Source organism: Arvicanthis niloticus, chromosome X (genome assembly GCF_011762505.2).
Source record: "Arvicanthis niloticus isolate mArvNil1 chromosome X, mArvNil1.pat.X, whole genome shotgun sequence".
Taxonomy (NCBI): domain Eukaryota; kingdom Metazoa; phylum Chordata; class Mammalia; order Rodentia; family Muridae; genus Arvicanthis; species Arvicanthis niloticus.
Window position 1 is genome coordinate 15,093,876 of NC_047679.1, and position 18,808 is coordinate 15,112,683.

Below are 18,808 nucleotides of genomic sequence, written 5' to 3' on the forward strand. Positions count from 1 at the left end.
AAAGTCCCATCTGTCAGACAGGTAACAATTCAACAACACATCAATCTGTCAAACCCTGAGAGTTTTGAGGGTCTCACATGTTATCACCTTCAACAGAGGAAGAGGCACATTTCATTGAGTGGGAACGAGGGATGCAGAGGAATTTCTGTTATCAACTTTACAGTATTGGGAGAGGTGGGACATGTCTTTGTGTGGGTGCCCACGTGAAAAGCTCATCTTTGTGGAAGGCTGCTGACACCATCATCCCTGCTGTGTGACAGGCTCTGATCCATACTGGGGAGTAGCTTTCTGGTCAGGGCTCTGACATGCCTTCCTGTGCTCAGTACATGATATTCATGGAGAATTTCCAAGTATGCTAGGGCCTGAGCTGGTAGCCACATGCATCCCTTTTTTTCTGGAGGGGAGAGATGGGCAAGGCCATCATTGGACCCACAAATAAGTATTTGTCTTTGGTCTGAATGCATAAAGAAAACTATATTGTGTCTCAGGATCAGGCACCACAGGAACCAAACCAAGCAAGCACAGGACACCAGAGCAGGCTCCTCAGGCAATAACCTTTGCACTGCCACTCAGAGGAGGACATTGAGGTCCTCTGGGATAATAGTGTGGAATACAGACTTCAGGGTAAAAGGACAGTGTGGTTGAAGGGTCCGAGGTTTGGAGCAGGGTGGCACAAGATAAGCATAAAATGGTAGCCCTTGTCCTAGATAGGTGAAGCAAACTTTTTCTGGAAAGCGTAAGGATCTGGGCATATTACCTTTAGTGTAGTGGCCAGGCTTGTGTGGCAGATGAGAATATCCCAGTTCCCTCCTGACATCCCTTCACTTGCACTTGTATTTTGCACTATACATCACTAATGGATTCTAGCCAATGTTTTTATAGATATATGTACTCAGTCCCACTTATGCTTACAGAGCTTGGAACAGAATAATGCCCTTCAATTACTCTTTTATGAATTTAATGGCACCTTATATCTCATGAAGCCAAAGGCTGGGAAATGAATCTTTGAGTGGTACAAGTGAGACAAGCCATTGGGACAACAGTGAATCTGCAGCTTGATGGGCAAATTCTACATTGGGGGTCTAAGAGATAACTTTGTCAGGACCATGGAGTAGAGGGTGGATAAAAGGAATAAGAGCAAGCTAGAGCGCTATATAGGTAATGGGGCACTGAGATCATGGTTGAAATCTGCAAGCTGGAGAGGACTGAGATCTTCACTTGGGGATGTGGCAGGAGGAGACATTAAACCATGTGGCAGAGAGGACTTCTGGGTAGGCCAGGCACTATGGGAATCTTCATGTTAGAGTTTCAGACTGTGTCTTTGCTATGTCTAGATGCATGGATTCTGGGAAAATGTGCTACAATCAGTATGCAGCTCTAAGCAATCACACCTTACAATGTCCTTGGGTCCACCTGCAGAGCACTATGGGGCATACCCAAGGACCACAATATACCCACAACAGTATCATACTGCACACAGTCCCCTTCATGGCTGGATGCTGCCAGTCAATGCAAGACACTGTTCCCACTGTGGTAAATGTACCCGAGGCCACACAGAGAGCTGGGAAGTGACCAAGGATGTGTCAAGTCCATATCAACAGTGAGGGCCTGTAGGACATAAAGGAGACTCAAGACTGACCATGTTTAAGAAGAGTGGTGGCCAAAGTCATGTCCCAGTTAGGTCACAGGGATACCACCACATCAATCGTTGGTAAAAAAGGGTGTCACCAAGGCTTATGGATGCATGTGTTCAGTTTCAGTAGGTGAGTAACTTACCAGCTTGTTGTGTCTGTATGCTACCTCACCACCTTGTATCTTTCCAGTAGAGGAAAGAGCCAGTCTGATGTCATACTTACATTGACTCCTGAGAGATGACTACATAGGACATATCTTCCAATCCAGCTTTGGCCATTAGAAAGAGTTTTCATTTATTTGCATATGTTTGCTTTTGTCCATTTGGCATATCGACCTACTACATGGTAGGAATATGCTACCACTGGGCTATATTCCCTACCTTCTGCTTTGACTTTTGACATGAAGGCTCAAAACAGGGCATTGGCTGTCCTTGAACTCACTCTCTAGCTCTGGATTAGAGCTTGTGATCCTCCAGGCTCAGCAGCCCAATGAGCTGGAATTACAGGCTTATACCTGCAGGCCTATGTATTATTTCTGTTTGAAGTCAAGCACATGGACCCTTTTCTCTTCCAAGAGAAGAAATGAACAGTACTCTTTCTCCCAGAGGAGAGCCATTGATTCTCTGCTCTTCATCTTATGCTTCATTTACCTGGTATGCCCCATGCTGGTTTGAGAATTGACAACTGATTCTTATGTTGTCTATCCCAGGAAAACTCAGTGTACAAAAATGCAGTGACAACAAATGTGGTAAAGACCAGCCTGTCATGACTGTACCAGTAATGGACCTCCCTCAGCGTCAAGAAGTTGTGTACTGATTATGCAGCTGGTCACTGTCACACTCTCTTGAGGATAGTTGAACAATCTGAGCTTACAGGACTGAGAATCGCATGTTGGGAATAGTGCTTCCTATCCACCTGCCGGTCCATATGGTATTTATTCCTTTCAGAAATCATGCTGAGCACAGTTCCAACTAGTGTCAAGATGCAGAGGAGTGAATAGTCTGTAATCAAAGTCAGCTGCCTTATTGGTGGGGCCACAAGCGACTTTAGTAGATGGCTCTCATGGGAAGTGGACATATAATGATGATGTAGAGGATGGGACAAGAGTTCAGGAAATCCTTCAACCTCTAGTGTTTGATAAGACCCCAAAGTGACCTTTGCTTCAGTCTGTTCTGTCTTGTGGTCAGGTAGATAGAGAAGGTTTCCCTGGAGTAAATGGTCTGGTGAATATGCTATTCTGCAGCAGGTCTGATTTACAGGGAAGAAAAAAGCACAGCACAAGGACTGTGATATACATCATGTAGGTGACTCTCACTCTTTTCAAGTGAAAATCACAAATAAAAACAGTGCTACCTGCCACTGCCCAAAGGGAGAATTCAGAGGATACCTGAGGAACTCTTCAGTTATGCATGTAATATGGCATTCTGGTAGAAACACACAGACACGAAAGCAACTCCTCAGCTCCTAAGGATTGTCCAGTACTCTGTGGCTACAACATGACTACTAGACACTTGCTTCCCCAAATTCCTTCTTGCTTAGAGTTAAGTCATACCTCTTATCTGTGGCCATGAAAAGACAAGTACATCATGGCTAGAGATGCTAAAGGACCCTCTGTATCAAGTAGTAACTGTGTATGAAAAGCCATCAGAAGAACGGGAAATCCAGGTCAGATTTCTTGACTAGGAGATGGGGAAGGAATGGTAGGAGAGTAGTGAGAGACAGGGGATGGACAGAAAGAATGGGAAGGGTGGAGACATGAGAGGGAAAAGGAGAGTAGCAAGAGAGAGAGAGAGGGTGGACACAGAGGTTCCTGAGGTTCTAAGGTCCACAGAATATCCTCATACTTTGTATCACTGAGCTCAAATACTGCCAAGATGCACATTGCCAATGAATGGACACTTCTAGCTTCTAGGATCAAACCTGATATGGCTAAAAAGCCAATTTGTAGTAGAGGATAAGGAGCTTGGACAAACTGGAAAATACATTTTTAAGACCTGTGCTACTACTTAACATTTAAGTATCTTAAGCTCATCTTAGACTCCTGTCACCCTCTTCAGGACCTCATTGGACAGGTAAAGGACTGGATGCAAGGTCCCCTTGCTGCCTGTAACTTGCAAAGCTCACCCTACTTCTATATCAAATGGTGAGGTATGTAAGTGATGGGGTCATAGCACATAGTAGGTTGTTCCTAGAGGTAAGTTAGGTCCTTACTCCCTGCACACAAACCCTGTCTCCCCCTTAGTAAAACATTCTTTACTTCTTCCATGTTTTTAATTTTCAGTGGAAAAGAATCCCTTCTTTCCCATGCTATTCTAAAAAAGAACTTGTACTTTACAGGACAGACAGTTGTGATGGACAAGATTCCATCTCTCCAATCAATAATGAGATCTTTTAGGACATAGGCTGTTTATAAATACCTTGATTTAAAAAGAATAGAAATCCATTTTAAGAAAGGCCAGACAAAATTCCTAGCAAAGGGGAGGCAAATGCAGGCTGACTTCTTGTGGTCACTGCTATGCTGTTCTACATAGAGAGTCCGAGGGCAGCCTTAGCTAGATGTAAAAGGGAGAAGGAAAGGTGGAGTGGGAGGGGAGGGGGAGAGGGAAAGAGGAAGAGGGAGAGAGAGACAGGGAGAGGGAGATGGGGGAGAGAGGAGGGGGATGAGGAGGAGAGGGGAGGAGAGGGGTTAGGGGGAGGGGAAGAAAGGGAAAGGATGGAAAGAGACACAGACAGAGAGTGACAGAAAGATAGAGGAGGAGGAGACAGCAGAGAGATGGAGAGGAAGGGAGGGAGGAGAGAGGGAGAGGGAGAGGGAGAGGGAGAGGGAGAGGGAGAGAGAGAGAGAGAGAGAGAGAGAGAGAGAGAGAGAGAGAGAGAGAGAGAATGAGAATATATCCCTCTTCAAGTGGGCAGAGGAGGACCACTTTCTGGAGACAGATTTTCTTCCACAACATGGGTACTAGGGACAGTACTCAGGTTGTCAGGCTACTTTAATGGACATGTTTACCCACCAAGACATCTCACCTTTGAGACTGGGGTTCCTACACATGGTATAACGCATGCTGCAGATCTACCCTGACTTGTGCTCATGGACTGTGTTGGGTGTATGCATGTTCCGATTTCAGATAGCTTCTCCTCTTTATTGTTTCGTTGTTCACTTTATTGCTACAGAGAAAATATGACCCAGGAACCTGTTCATTGTCCCCTGCCAAAAAGGCTCCCATCTTCTCCTTAAGATCTGATTCTATGACTTTGATGTCACTGATAATTACAAAACGTTGCAGAGCATGAAGTTCACTTGTAGAGAGTGTGCTTAGCAAACAGTTGGAGGCCATTCTTTTCTCAGTAAATGTGAAAACCAGTTGTAGGCCTCACAGACACAGGGAACAAGGTATGATGCCTTCAGTTCTTTGATCAGCAAGAAAATATGGGCATTATACAAGTCTGCCCACAGGCTGGGCTGGCTTCTCAATATGACTAACCACCAGGACAGATCCATCACTAAGGTGCATTGCCTGTTTCTTCTAATGGTAACTCAGCTCACCCATCATAAGCCACATTAACTGAGTTGATACATTTGCCATCCTGGGCCTCTGCTACAGGCTAGGCAAGCAATGTTCTACTGTGGCCCATCCAGTCACACTTCCCTGTATGGATTTTGATGACTTGAGATGCTCTCTTTCCCGTGAATGGTTTGTTAGACAATGGACAGTCACCCACCCAGCTTTACAATACTTCTCAAGTCAGATATCATTTGCAATGGCTTAAATTTTATCAACATTAGACATAATAGAAAGAGCTGTAAGAGACAACACAGAAGCAGTAAATATCCAAATTTTGTGCTTAAGCTACAGCATTGCTGTGCACTTCTCTGACTGAATTATAAGTGCTCGACACAAGTCTGAAGAGCACACACGGGAGCCTTAAAGGAAGAAGGCTTCTCCCTTGGAATACAAAGAATGTAGCTGCTAGACACAGGCTTCAAGTTCACAACCTACGTGGGCTGACGTTTGCATGAGTATAGGTAGAAAAGGACTTCTGTAGACATTTCCCTTCCAAGGATCAGCCCATATTCATATCAGAATGAGAGCAAGCCACCCACATTTCCCCTCTTCCACAATGCTCATTACTGGTTTGGTATTGGCTTCTCCATTGTTTGTTCTTTTACATTTCAAGAAAAAAACACACAAACTTTTCCAGGCCACTTAACTTTTCAAAATAAGGAAATCACATTTTAAACAACATTTAACATGAACACCCTAAATGAGCAACTTAGCATCAAACCTGAATTGGACATGTAATCCATTCAGTCTCAGGAGAAGTCCTCATGCTGCTATTTTAACATGAATAGGACATCAGACGTGACAGAAAACATACCATATTGTCATGAATGATCCTTTGAAATTGTAATGGTGGAGCAAAACAGCAAAAGAATACAACACCCATTGATTGACCTCTTACTGAAAATATAGACAAAAGCCAAGACTGCTTTGCATGATTTTTATAAACAAGCAAGGAGGATGCCTAGGCCATCATGTCGGAGAGTATCCTCTCTGCTGGAGGCTGTAGAAATGAGCCTCCTTCAAGATGTTGTTAATGTGGGAGTAAGGATCTTGGTCTTGGCACACTTCATAGTCCTCCTCTTGGGAGAACCCAGGGATATTGGAGTCTAGTTCAGCAGTGCTCTGGTTTAAGCTGTTCTCTGGCACTCTCTCACGATTGGGGTTATTGATGCTGCTTTGGTTCCTTTCATTATCACTGCTTGTCGACTGGAAGAAAGACAGAAGGAGGATGGCTATTATGATACTGTCATCATTTCCTGTGCCCTTCAAGAATACTGGCATTCTACACATTCTACAAAAGACTTCACAGTCAATAATGTGCAATCATTTGTGCAGTTCATTCCCTCCTGACAGCAGTTCTGTTGATGAAGCGGGGTTTAATACCACCCATCTGACAGAATAGGAAAGAGATCTCCAATGGCCAGTCCCTAGGAAGTGTCAGGGAAAAGGTTCAAACAGAGGAGCTCTTGCTCCAAATCCCTGCACATAACTGCTGTCCCTGCTTGTACCATGCATTCCAATTACCTGCATCAGAGAAGGAAGTTCTCATCCTCAAGGATCAAACAGCAATCAATTCTGCAGAATAGGGTAGGAATTGAGCCCAAAGCAAGTAAGATGGAATGCAATTACAAGTGCCATTGTGACAAATAAACTATGGGAAACACTCCATCCACATATATGGGCACCCATGCTTACCTACAAATAACAGGATCTTTCCCTATGTATCCATGAGAGCAGACAGATGTGCTCCTCCTACAGCAATTCAAGGCTCCTCTCACATCTTGAAATGCCTTTGACATTTTTTAATGGAAGGTATAATAACTGACAGAGCAGCATTTTTGATGACTAACACCCATTGGTCTACTATTTGTGGGCTTAGTATAGCATGTCTCTGTGTTTGTCTTAAAATTGTCTTTTCTTGAAATAACTTCACTTTCTCATATTGGCTATATTATTTTGGATCTCCAAAACAGAGTTATATTCTGGAATTTTGTTGACTAGGGATATAAGTCTGTGCTAGAATGCTTTCCCAGTATGCTTGAGACCTAGGGTTCTACATATTTAGGTACAGGAAATCACTGTCATGTTCATACACCCACCAAAGTCTGTCTCTAATCTTAGGACTATCAAAGGAGGAGGATGTGATCACAAGGAGCCTTATCTAATTAAAATACTGAACAATATTGATTTTTACAGCTTCTGAGGCCATTGTTCTCAAGGTAGCTTTAATAAGGACTAAACCCAAGACATGTCACCATTCTGAGGTTATGTGAAACTCTTCAGCTCAGTACATCACCCACAAGTATGAAATAAAAGTATTCAGGCAATGACAATCATGCATTCAAAGACTGTCTGTGAGAGACACTGAACCCAAACAACCTATGTGTGAGTATCTGGGAAATGGGTATCAATGGATTTGAGGGCTACCTACATGTGTGAAAAGGGTCTCAGAAGAAACTAGAAAGAATATCTCTTGTAAGTCCTACAGTAAAAATCTACATGCAGCACTTTATTTATTTATTTATTTACTTACTTATTTTTACATGTTGTACTATTGCCTTATACTTATAAATACTCAAAGACCATATAAAGACATCCCATTGGATAAAACCATCTCCTATACATTCTAAGATTCCTTATGTAGATTTCCTGGGTTTTTTTTCCTGGACTATATTCTGAATGATATGGTAAGGGGAGGAATCATCACAAGTGACAACATATTTGGTTTGCACTCTGTGTTGTGAAGATGATAGTATTATATGAAGGGAGGATATAGTGAGTAAGGGGCTGAGGACATAGGAACATTGGTAGAGTTCCCCTAGCACACAGGATGTATTACGTTCAAACCCAGCCTAGCATACCAGGGACTGAGCAGCACTCTTATAAAATCTTATAAAGGATCAGGATGTCAAGGTCATGTTCTTCTTTGGCAAGAAAGCCAGTTAAACCTGATACACTTTAGACTCTGCCTGTGAGATCTTACAGGAAACCTCACAGCCCAGGAAGCAATTCTTCAGAATCATTGTGAAGAAAAGAGTGGATGACCAGTCCCCAATTTCTGATTGAAACATAACATTTGTAAGTCTGTGTTGTACAGATATCCCTATTATAGCAACATTCATTGATTGATTTTACAACTTCAGTATCTTGGATAGTGATGATCAGAAGTCACAAAATGGTTTTTATGAGGGAAGTTACTTGCTAGGCATCTGAGCAAATACCTGTGATTTAGCACTTGGAAGACTGAGACAGGAAGATCTGAAGGCCAGCCTGGATTACATACTGAGTTCCAGGCCAGCCCCAGATATGTATTGAGAACCTGCCAATACTCATAGACAGGCAGAGACAGGCTACAACAGCTTGACAGGCAGGCAGACACAAAGACAGAAAGACAGACAAAAAGAAAAAAGTAAGGGACTGACAAAGAAAGACAGAAAGCAAGAGTAAATTTAATCAATCTAATCAAAGAACACCTAGTAATTAAATATCGTATCCAGGGCCAGTTCTGCTAACAAGGATGATACAATTGTGGTTTTGCTGATATAGAATGAGCTCTCTGATTTCTCATGGGATGTCTGTATCACTCAAGTAGTTTGAAAACTTTAAAGTGCAGTTTGTAAATTCCAACAGAAATCATTGAATGGAAAAATATGTTTGTGTTGCCTTAGATACTTTGTATTGTTGTGAAGACAGATTGATGGAGGCAGCTTATAGAAGAGCTTATCTGAGGCCTATATATGCAGAGGGTACGTAGACAGGAAGATGACCACAGTGGACATGTGGCAGTAGAAAGGTAGGCATGGTACTTAAGCAGTACTTGGTACCTACTGAGAGTTTAGAACCTCAGGCACAACCATGAGGCAAAAAAAGAGAGCTAAATGAGAACAGTACAGCAAGGGCCTTTGAGAACTCAAAGCCTACCATTGGTGATACATGTCCTCCCACAAGGCCAAACACCTCCTAATCTTTAAACAGATTTATGAACTGAGGATCAAGTATTTAAATACATGATCCTATAGAGAGGATCTTTACACAAACCTTGATATGGGAACCACTATTTCATTTTGCTAGTAACTTAACTTTCCATGTCATGTACAGCAAACGATTTATTGACAAGAAAAGATTCCCTATATGTCACTTAACCAAGAATGATGCCCCAATGCCAGTGGAAATCTACATTGAGACTCAGTTCCTCCTAGCCTCAACACAAGGATTGGAGAAATGAATTCTGTGGCTGGAAATGAGACCTTGGTAACAGGGCTCAGTGCTCTTCAAAGTACCAAAGACACTCACACACAGCAAGTCTTTCTGGACCCACAATCGCTATTAATCTAATCAACAGTCCTCCCAGTCATAAAGCCTGGACTCTCTAACATACATCCTATGAGAATGAAAATTCTTGAATTAATGAAATGCTTAAGTGTAGGACCAACTGGTATTTGTTTATTGTTTGATTGAGAGGTGTGTATTTTCACTGTGTCCACTGTTCTTCATAACATAAACATTTACACCTTCCTACACCTGAGTTTCAGAAAGACAAGTTCTCTCCCAGAATAGAAAGACCTGAAATGCTGCCAAGCTGAATCAATTTTCATGGACACAACTGTTTCTTATCATATCCTGAGTACTCTTAGAAACATCTCTTCAGAATGTCCTCCTCAAGTACAAAGCTCACACTTTAAAAAAAAAAATAAAAAAGGAAAACAACGATTTATTGGCCATGTCAATGTGATACAGACCTTGAGTCTTAGCACTAGAAGGCAGAGACAGGCATATGTCTTGAGTTCTGGGAAAGCCAGGACTACCCAGTCTCAAAACACTCAAAACACAAACACAAACACAAATACAAACAAAAAGGTTGATTGTTTTTAGTGTTGCTGAGTTTATGCTATCTATAACTTGTAAGGGCTTCTTCAGGAAGTGGCTGGTGCTGGTTGCATTCCAATTGCAGTTATAGGTGGATGGGACCCACCCAATAAAGATGTGAGGTGCTCTGAAACAGAACCTAATGTTGCCAACTGCAGAGCCATCCATCCCGCCACACAAAGCCCACTTCCAACACTCTGCACTTTCAATACGGATTAGTACTTGCTTTGAGCAATTATGTGCAGGTCCACACAAACTGCAAAAAAGAGCACATCTATGAAGATGCTGGAGAAGAAGTCTCACTATTCAAAATTTCCAAGTGTGCTACACCATGGTGGTGTAGGCTCTATCTGTGTGCAGAGGTAAGGGTGTATTTGGTTCAAGGTCTTCAAAATTTGTATGTTTACTTCAGGGCCAAAGAAGCTGTGAGGACAGCATACACTGCTACAGTTCTATTTGAGCATGGGACACAGAATCACCTGGGGGGCTTTTTCTCAGCTCACCTCACATCTTTCTTACTTGGGCTGCACTAGTAGGAGAATACTGGTTAGGGACATGTCTTGCCAATGTACAGTCAGTCCAAACAGTTGCTTATGTGTTTACTGACCAAGCAGGAAATTCATCCCATCTCCAGTGCCTCCCCCCCCCAGCTTGAACTGACCTGAAATCTTTCTCCTGGAGGACCAGCTTTCATGAGGATTGTCCTCCATGAAGACAAGCTTCCAAATGAGGGAAGCAACCAACAGTCCTACTCAGCTATGATGCCTGTGAGCCACCACAATGATCAGCATGGCACATTAACCCTAAGGGGGCACTAGTGCCACACACACCTTGGTGGTAACCCTACAGCTCTTTACTCAGCTTTTTTTCAGGCCTTCTCAAAGGATGGGAAACATGCCTAGTACAAGAAACCTAGCCTACTTCTCAGGGATAGATATATCAAAGAAATGTGGGACAGAATCCAAATGGCATACAAATCTTTTCCTTATACCCACAGAGTACAACAGTCTTCTGGCCACATAAAGGAAACATCTCTTCACAACAAACCATTAAAGAAAACTACACATAATCAAAGGGGAGACATGTGGAGGCCAGCTTCAACTGAATATATCAAACAATTGTTAGAACCAGAGGGTTGTAGACTGTCTTCTGAGACTGTGTCTTCTAGAAATGTCAGAAGCTACATCCATAGAGTCTCACAACATAAAGACTGCCTAAACACGAAGTAAAAAGAACCAGAGTAGACATGACAGAGTGAACAGGGAATTCCCTGGAGACCTCAATGCTACAAAAGAACTACAGGCAACTAAGAAGAGCTGATAGGGAGATAAGGAAAGCTGGGAGGGGAAGAAGAGAGCACACCTGCTGGTTATCCACACCAAAGCTCAGTCCTGAAAACATACATACAAGTAGCACTATTCAGACTGGACAGCTTGTATTTCTGAGAGAGAGAGAGAGAGAGAGAGAGAGAGAGAGAGAGAGAGAGAGAGAGAGAGAGAGAGAGAGAGAGAGAGAGAGAGTGAGTTTGTGTGTGTGTAAGATTAACTAATGACAAGGAGGACACAAGTTAGATAGTGAGCAAGAAAGACGTGTATATGAAAGGGTTTGGAGGGAGACAAGGGAAGGGTAAGATGATGTCATTATACTACAATATCAAAAATTAAATACATAAAAGAAAACAGTCCCCTACACCACACACTGCGTGATGGGAGGAATACTAACAGGAAAAGTGTGCCTACTGCGGAGAACAAGAGCTCGAGAAGGATGAGGAAGATTTTGAGGGGCAGTCAGATGCTGCTGCTAGAATGAGGAGGGTCTGTGGCCCTTGGGAAATGCTTGAGCCATGGAGGTGCAAGAGAAGACAGGAATGGGGTATCTATGTGAGATGAACACACAGATATCCCAATGGCTGGCTGTAATGGATAAACAGTAGAGGAGACTGAGGAGCACTGAGGCCACCCACACAGTTGCAAACTATCCAGCAACAGGCCTTGCAGGTCTTGATTCTGTTGGCAGAAACCTAAGGGATGATCCAGTGATGCCCAGAGAAGCGGAGGAGGAAGGAGTTGCTGAGAGCACTGTACAGATCCACAAGGACATCCCACCTTTACAGGCAGCACTTGGCAATTTAAACATCTCTGTGCTTCAGATTGGCAGACACCCCAGACTGAGTTCTCCCTTGTAAGCTATAGCAGAGCAAGGTGGCAGATGCCAAAAGTAAGGTGGGGCAAGCAGCTGTTGGAAAGAAGCTGCCAAAGGCTTAAGTGGCAGGAAGGAATGCAGACAGCAGCTTAGAATCACAGGACAGAAGAAAGGCAGCACCTGAAGAAGCATCATGGCCCAGCAGGCTTCACAGTAGGTGGAAAGAGAGCCTCAGTGGACTAATGACACAAATTCAGGAAAATGGAACCTGTAAGGAAGAACTTTATCAGGGAAGGCCATGACAAGAACTGAATGGTAATTCATGTGTGTTGATGATACAGAACTGTAAATGCCTCCTAACTTATGGAGCAAGTTAATTCAAGGTAATTGTACCTTCAGTTCTGTCTTTCCGCCCATTTCCAGTTTACCTCAGAGATACTCGATTCTAGGAACACCAACAGTGTAACAGGATTCACACTTGTATGACATGTTCACACTGGAATGACATGTTGTTGTTTACTAACTGAAACTGACAAGTCCTAACAAGCCCACTGGAGTCTTTAGACTAGGAGCTCCCAGAGGCTCCTCACATTCCAGCTGACTGCCTCCCCTTCCCTGAGCCCACCAAAACACTGCAAAACCTCTTGAGCCAGAGGACAGCCAAGGAAGCAGACTGTTGAATTACTACCACTTTGCAAAGGACCAAGGGATGACAGACATACATGTGTGAAATTCTGTGCACAGGCAGGGGGTTCAGCTAGGCTTTCTGAAGACCAGAAGGTGAAATTGGACCAGCCCTTGAGCTCTGAGCAGTTTTCAATGGAAAAGTAGGTACACCACACCTCCAGTACACACGTGGAACTATTTATCTTCAGGAAGCAATTCAGACTCTAAAGTGAGCTTGAGTAAGAGACTGCTTGCCATACTTTGGCATGCTCCATGAACAAGAATTTTTAATATGTCTGCACTGCTATTTGTCCATCTTTTGCAGTCTCCATGCCTCCATACACAAAAGTTCAATGACTGTATCTTCTAAGAAGGTCATTTCAGAGGGGACCCCCTTTGCTTAGGGTTTCATAATACAACTAGAGACATGGCTTTGGCTCACAGGCATAGACTCAGAGCCCTCGAATGTCTCCAGAAGTTCTGTCTTCCAGATCATATGGAGACATCTAGATTGACAGAAATGGTCCCACACTCATTTCATTTCTGTTTCTGTGATTAAAACATCCTAACTAATAGCAATTCAGGGGAGAAAGTCTTAATTGGCTTACAACTCTAGGTTTTCGTCTCTTGTTGTAGGAAACTCAAGGAAGGACACTGAAAGCATCTCACCTACACTCAAGGACAGACACAGAAAAAGCACAGCAATCCTAGCTTGCTCGCTTGCTATTTGATATCCCATCAGGATGATGATTCAACTACCCTGTAAAGGCCACAAACTGCCAATACCAGAAAGAAAGAATACAGTTTACCAAACATTCCATCAGATACCTGAACTTACCTTGTGTACTAACAGTAATTAATCCAACCTTTCGGGGAAATCGAACTTACACAGAACTTGCACAGAAGTCAAACTTAAGTATATGTGAGGTCCCTAATGCATTTCTCTCGTTCACCTCATTGCTGTTTCTTCCTTGGAACTTGAGTATGTGGACATCAATTAGTTCCCATGTGACATGGTGGAGTAGAAGTCTGGCATCTGCACTAGTGTAATCTACACACCTGCCTTACACTCTCTGTCGTCTGTTTTACTCAGACGTACTTACACTCATGGGTGTGTGTGTGGGGGGGGGGGGTGGATCCTGGGAAGCCATTGTTCTTTATCTGCAATACAGGCAAGCATGGAAGCTTCCTGTCTTTGGGTTTGGACCGCCTTATCTTATACCTTTGATCCAGGAAGCACAAAGGTCAAAAGATGCTGACCTTGGAAATAAAGGCCAGGATTGATACTTGGGTAACTGTATGCAACAGCACATTCTATTGCCCGAGACCACTAATTCATTGACTAGGGTAGTCCTGGGACCCAGACTCTAGGTACATTTTATCCAAAACCTACCTGTGTTCATGTCCTAGAGGCAGGGATGGTACATGTTGATAAACCTTTGTTCTCTTTCTCAAGAAAGGTAGAAGTGAGCATACTTACTCATTGCCTGATGAGACTTGTTCAGAAAGACTTTACAATGCTCTCTCCTCAGTATGTTATTCTTCCATTGAAAGCCTGCTATTATAACTACACAACACTAGCTATTAACGTGAAGATTTCTGGAGTTGAAATGCCAGCTCTTCAGTGCAAGCATCACTACTAAAGCTTTCTGAAATGCCTTCACACAACTCCAGGTTTGCTTTCAATTTTTCCAGGGAGGGGCAAGAAGAGCATTGTAGCTAGCTACTACCATGGGGCTCTGTTCTTCAAGTTTATTTCTGTCCTAACCATATCAGCTGGGGTGCAATTCTTCCTTCCCATTTGTGTGGTGGTGACATTTTTGGAACCCAGTTCTTCTTTGCTGTGCTTAGGAAAGCCTCCTTTGTTGACCCTTTCTCTGTCCTACTGCACAGTCAAACCATGCTTGAGACAACACTTAAAGCCCTGCCCTGGCTCATAGCCACTGCAGCCCATGAGAAAACTTTCATGAGGGCACCTGGGATGGTTTTCTTGCCATTGAGGGGATAGAAATGTAAACCGAATTGTGAGCAGAGAGACAGAAGAATCAGCTATGTTGCCATAGTTCCTACCTCTACAGCACGAGGGTCCTGTAAGGCCTGGTCCTTCTTAGTCCTCTTCGAACAAGGGGGACGATAGTTGTCCTCCTCATTGTCATCTGGTCGTCTTTTCCTGAAAACAGTTTTCAAAGGTAGAAGGACATCTGTCATTCAGTAATTGATCTTGAATGCTTAACTTGTCGCCCTGTGCCAGTACCCAAATCTGGGGGTCTTTTCTAGGAAAGATCTATTCAGTGCTGCTCTGATGGACTTCCATTCTGCAGCAGGTGGCACTAGGCAGTGGAGGAATCACGTCAAACAGAACTCTATGTGTACCCAAAGACCAAGTTCAATTTCCCCAAACCAACATCGCAATTTCAACCACTGTTTCAAACTAGAAACAAAGAATTTTACAGTCAAATGTTAAAACTCTACCTGACCAGACCCTTTATCTTCTTATTCATCCAGTCCAGTTTAACAGCTTCTAAGCCCTGCCATAGGGCAACTCTCAAGATACTTGTGACTTCTAGAGTCTTCTTGGTCTTATGTCCCTTTAGCCAGTGGCTGTGAACACTGAACAGATACAGATTCTTTCTGTGTACTGTCATGTCATTCCTGTTACTATAACAACAATTATTATGTCACTAAACTGCCAGCATCACACCATGGCTGATTACTTTCTTGAAACCATGTCTAAAAGTTGTCTTAATGAAACCAGATATAGTGATTCATGCTTGTATTACCAGCCCCAGGGAGGATAAGGCCTGAAGATCTATCTGTATTTCCATTGTTGCCTAGGGTATAAGTTCCAAGCCAGCTGGACTCTTTTATAGTGAGGCCCTGTTTCAGACAAAAAAAAAAAAGTAACTATCACATTATTCTTCACCAATTTTGTTGGGATATTTACCAGTATAATTCATATCTTTCTATTTTCTTTTATTCACAATGATCTCCCTCTATAGTTCAATTTGTCATCAAGCTCACTACCGTGGCTTGGCTGGTCTTGAATTTGCTGTAATTCTCCTGCTTCACCTACAAGAGTAACAGTCTACTAACCTGAGAGTAAAAGTTTTGCAGAAATCCTATAATTGATTAGAGAAACATTCTTTTTAACTGCTTAATTAGAAACTATCTTAAGTGTTTGGTATTCCTTAGGACTATAAATTTACTGATGTCCATTCTTTAGTTAGTCTTCCATCTTATGCTCATCTTTAAAAAACTCAATGTGCTATGAGACTTTTGGACTATCTTCTCCATTGCCTCTTCCCTCTTTCTATAAGCAGTGTCTAATTGAAAACTGAAAATTGCATGGGAAGTTTAAGCACATCCCTCCCCGGATCTCTTTTCCATGTCAAGTGCTAACCTTTTATAATGAATAAGAATGACAAGAGTGGCTGTAAGGGAAGTTCTCTTGAATTCTGACTCAGTCTCCTCTTCTACAGGATGAGAAAAATCCGTTCACAGTTGAAAGCTTATCAAACTGTTTCTTTATGGCATAGAAGTTGATGATATAGTTAATGTTGTATTATCTATATAGAGTGTTACTAAAAAGAAATTTCTCAGAAGCAAATACAAGATTTTTTCTAGGTATTTCACAATTGCCAAAACAACATCAAAACCTAGTAGCTAGCTTTGGGAAATACACAACATTTCAAAAAAGACTAGCTTCTCTTCACATAATTTCCTGTCAAATAACTGTGTTCTTAATTAAAATAGTATTTTAGTACTTTGGCTTCTAACATCGCATATATTATATTCTTCTGAGCCCTCCTATCTCACCACATGATCCAAATCCCTAACAATTTAAGCTGACTCCAGATCTTGAATACGGTATCAGTTAACCTTGAGATGCTTTCCAAAAATCTTAGTTGCTATGAACTCAGTATGATCCAGGACAGTGTCTGTGTAGAAACACAGCAAATACAGTGAGAGCCAATCGAAACAACACATGAAACAACAATAACAGGTCCACCATACTACCCAAATAAATTTCATGCTGTATAGCATTTACTTAAACCTCGTGTAATGAAGAAAGGCACTTTCAACCTGGAAAGATCTGGGTTATTACCAGCCAGCTACATGTTTTTCCATTAAGTGAACTAACCAGGCTGAAGCTAGTAATATTGATTTTCAAGACAAAATAGTAAATACTATAAAATAGTAAATAAAAAATTATATAGAAAAACTGTTACAACATAATGCTATGAGAACACTGATTAAACACACATAAAAAACATACTGAATATGCAAACATTTTAGTTCACAACACTTACTGAGCACAAACTACAATAAAGATGTTCCTTTGGGTACTGGGTTAAGATAAGCATATATCTCAGCTCCTGCCCTCACAAGACTTCGTGCATGATGATGGCAGGTTTTGGATCATGAGTTACTGTGTTTTGATCTCCTGTTTTACTTAAGCTTTCAACACTTTACATTTTAGTTTTTAAACAAAAGTATGTATACTGTAAAAAAAGTTATTTTTCAAAAATGTAAAACTGAGCTCTAAAGCAGTATGTTAAATATACTTCATGAATAAAAATATCTAAGTTAATTTTTGCAGTGAATTATGAAAGTTTAATCTCTCAGCAATAGGACTAAGGATAAGATTAGCTTTGTGTATTGTATAGTATATGCCTCCCAAGTTTTCTAGAGTGAGAACAAATAGTTGCTACAAAGGATGAATATGTTAAGAAAAAGCCCTGTAAATCCCAGGACACCAGTGGGTCCAAGAAACCAAAAAGATCATTCAGAGAAGCAGACATGCCAAGTTGCTAAGGTATCTAGGCATCCCCATGAGAGAACTAAACATTTGAAACTCTAAAGGGTTGTGTCTCTAAATGATGACTTTTTGCCAAGCTCCTTCCAGAAGGGAGCACCCCAACACACACACACACACACACACACACACACACACACACACACACACACACCCCAGAACCTGCATAGCACTGACACCAGAAGAAAAGGCTTCTCCAGAAAAAGGTTCTACATGGCCCTTTCCAAAGTGAAGGGTGGGGAGAACAGCAGAGAAGCTGCCATGTGTCTCCAATCTTGATGGAAAATCCAATTTTCCAGCTACTTTTCTCTGGAAAATTCAAAAGACTTGGCTAAGGAAGCCAAGTAGTATAAAGGGGAAAATAACAGATGAATTGGAACTAGTGAGGTCTCCAGTGTAGAAGCCCTTCTTAGTCCCACTTTCAGAACCATGGCAACAGCAACAGGAAGTATATGTGCTGCATGAAGCCTAAATGAAAGTGGAAAGACAGGAGAGGAATACTACCTAAGACTGTAGGTTCTAGGACTATAGGAACCCAGAGAGGTCACTTCCAGTCTCTACCCTGGGGCCTGCCTAAATAATCCTTCTAAGGCTGTTGTGGCCTGCAGGCTAAGGATCTGGAGCACTGATATATAAAACATACTACCCAATTTATTCCTGTGGTGCCAGAAGTGAGAAGTGTACAAATCCCCTGGACATATTCCTCCCACTCTGGTGCTTCCACTGTCTTCTTTGCAACCCTCAATCTTTAAAACTAACTGCCTATCTTGGTGCCCACAACACTGAGAAGGCTACCAGTGGATCCTCTTCCCAGGGACATTCTCATTTTCTCCTGATAAGTCTCCCTGCTTGTGGCCATGCCCCAAGCAGCAGGAAAGATGGTGTTCCATGCTGTCCTTTTCTTTCATCCTCCTGGCTCATCACCAGTAGTTCTTCTGGCCTTCTAACTCCCTAATGGTTCCACATCATATCCACAGCCTTCAACATCCTATAGGTTTCCACTCTACTGGCCACAGTTTTCTTACCATATGCCAGACCTGTAGTTATGAACTCATAAAAACATTTGTGCTGCTCCTTTTTTCCCCTCCTCACTAACTTGTAAACTCCCAATAACAAAGTCT

At 42.3% G+C, this 18,808-nt stretch overlaps 1 protein-coding gene across 7 annotated transcripts in view; it reads right to left on the reverse strand.

Annotated features, from left to right (window-relative positions):
- Nucleotides 1-5,384: 5,384 nt before the first annotated feature.
- Nucleotides 5,385-18,808, reverse strand: part of LOC117694006 (protein VCF1-like) — a 45,466-nt gene continuing 32,042 nt past the window's right edge. For 5 of the 7 annotated variants that reach the window (XM_076918767.1, XM_034484723.2, XM_076918768.1 and 2 more), the window contains 2 exons: nt 14,942-15,041; nt 5,385-6,403 (listed from right to left, as the gene is read on the reverse strand). In XM_076918767.1, the coding sequence (XP_076774882.1) occupies nt 6,167-6,403; nt 14,942-15,041 (337 nt within the window). In that variant the 3' untranslated portion in view covers nt 5,385-6,166. Of the gene's footprint in view, nt 6,404-6,753; nt 6,773-14,941; nt 15,042-15,343; nt 15,615-18,808 lie in introns of those variants that run through there. The other 2 variants (XM_076918766.1, XR_013106010.1) reach the window with 2 other exon arrangements.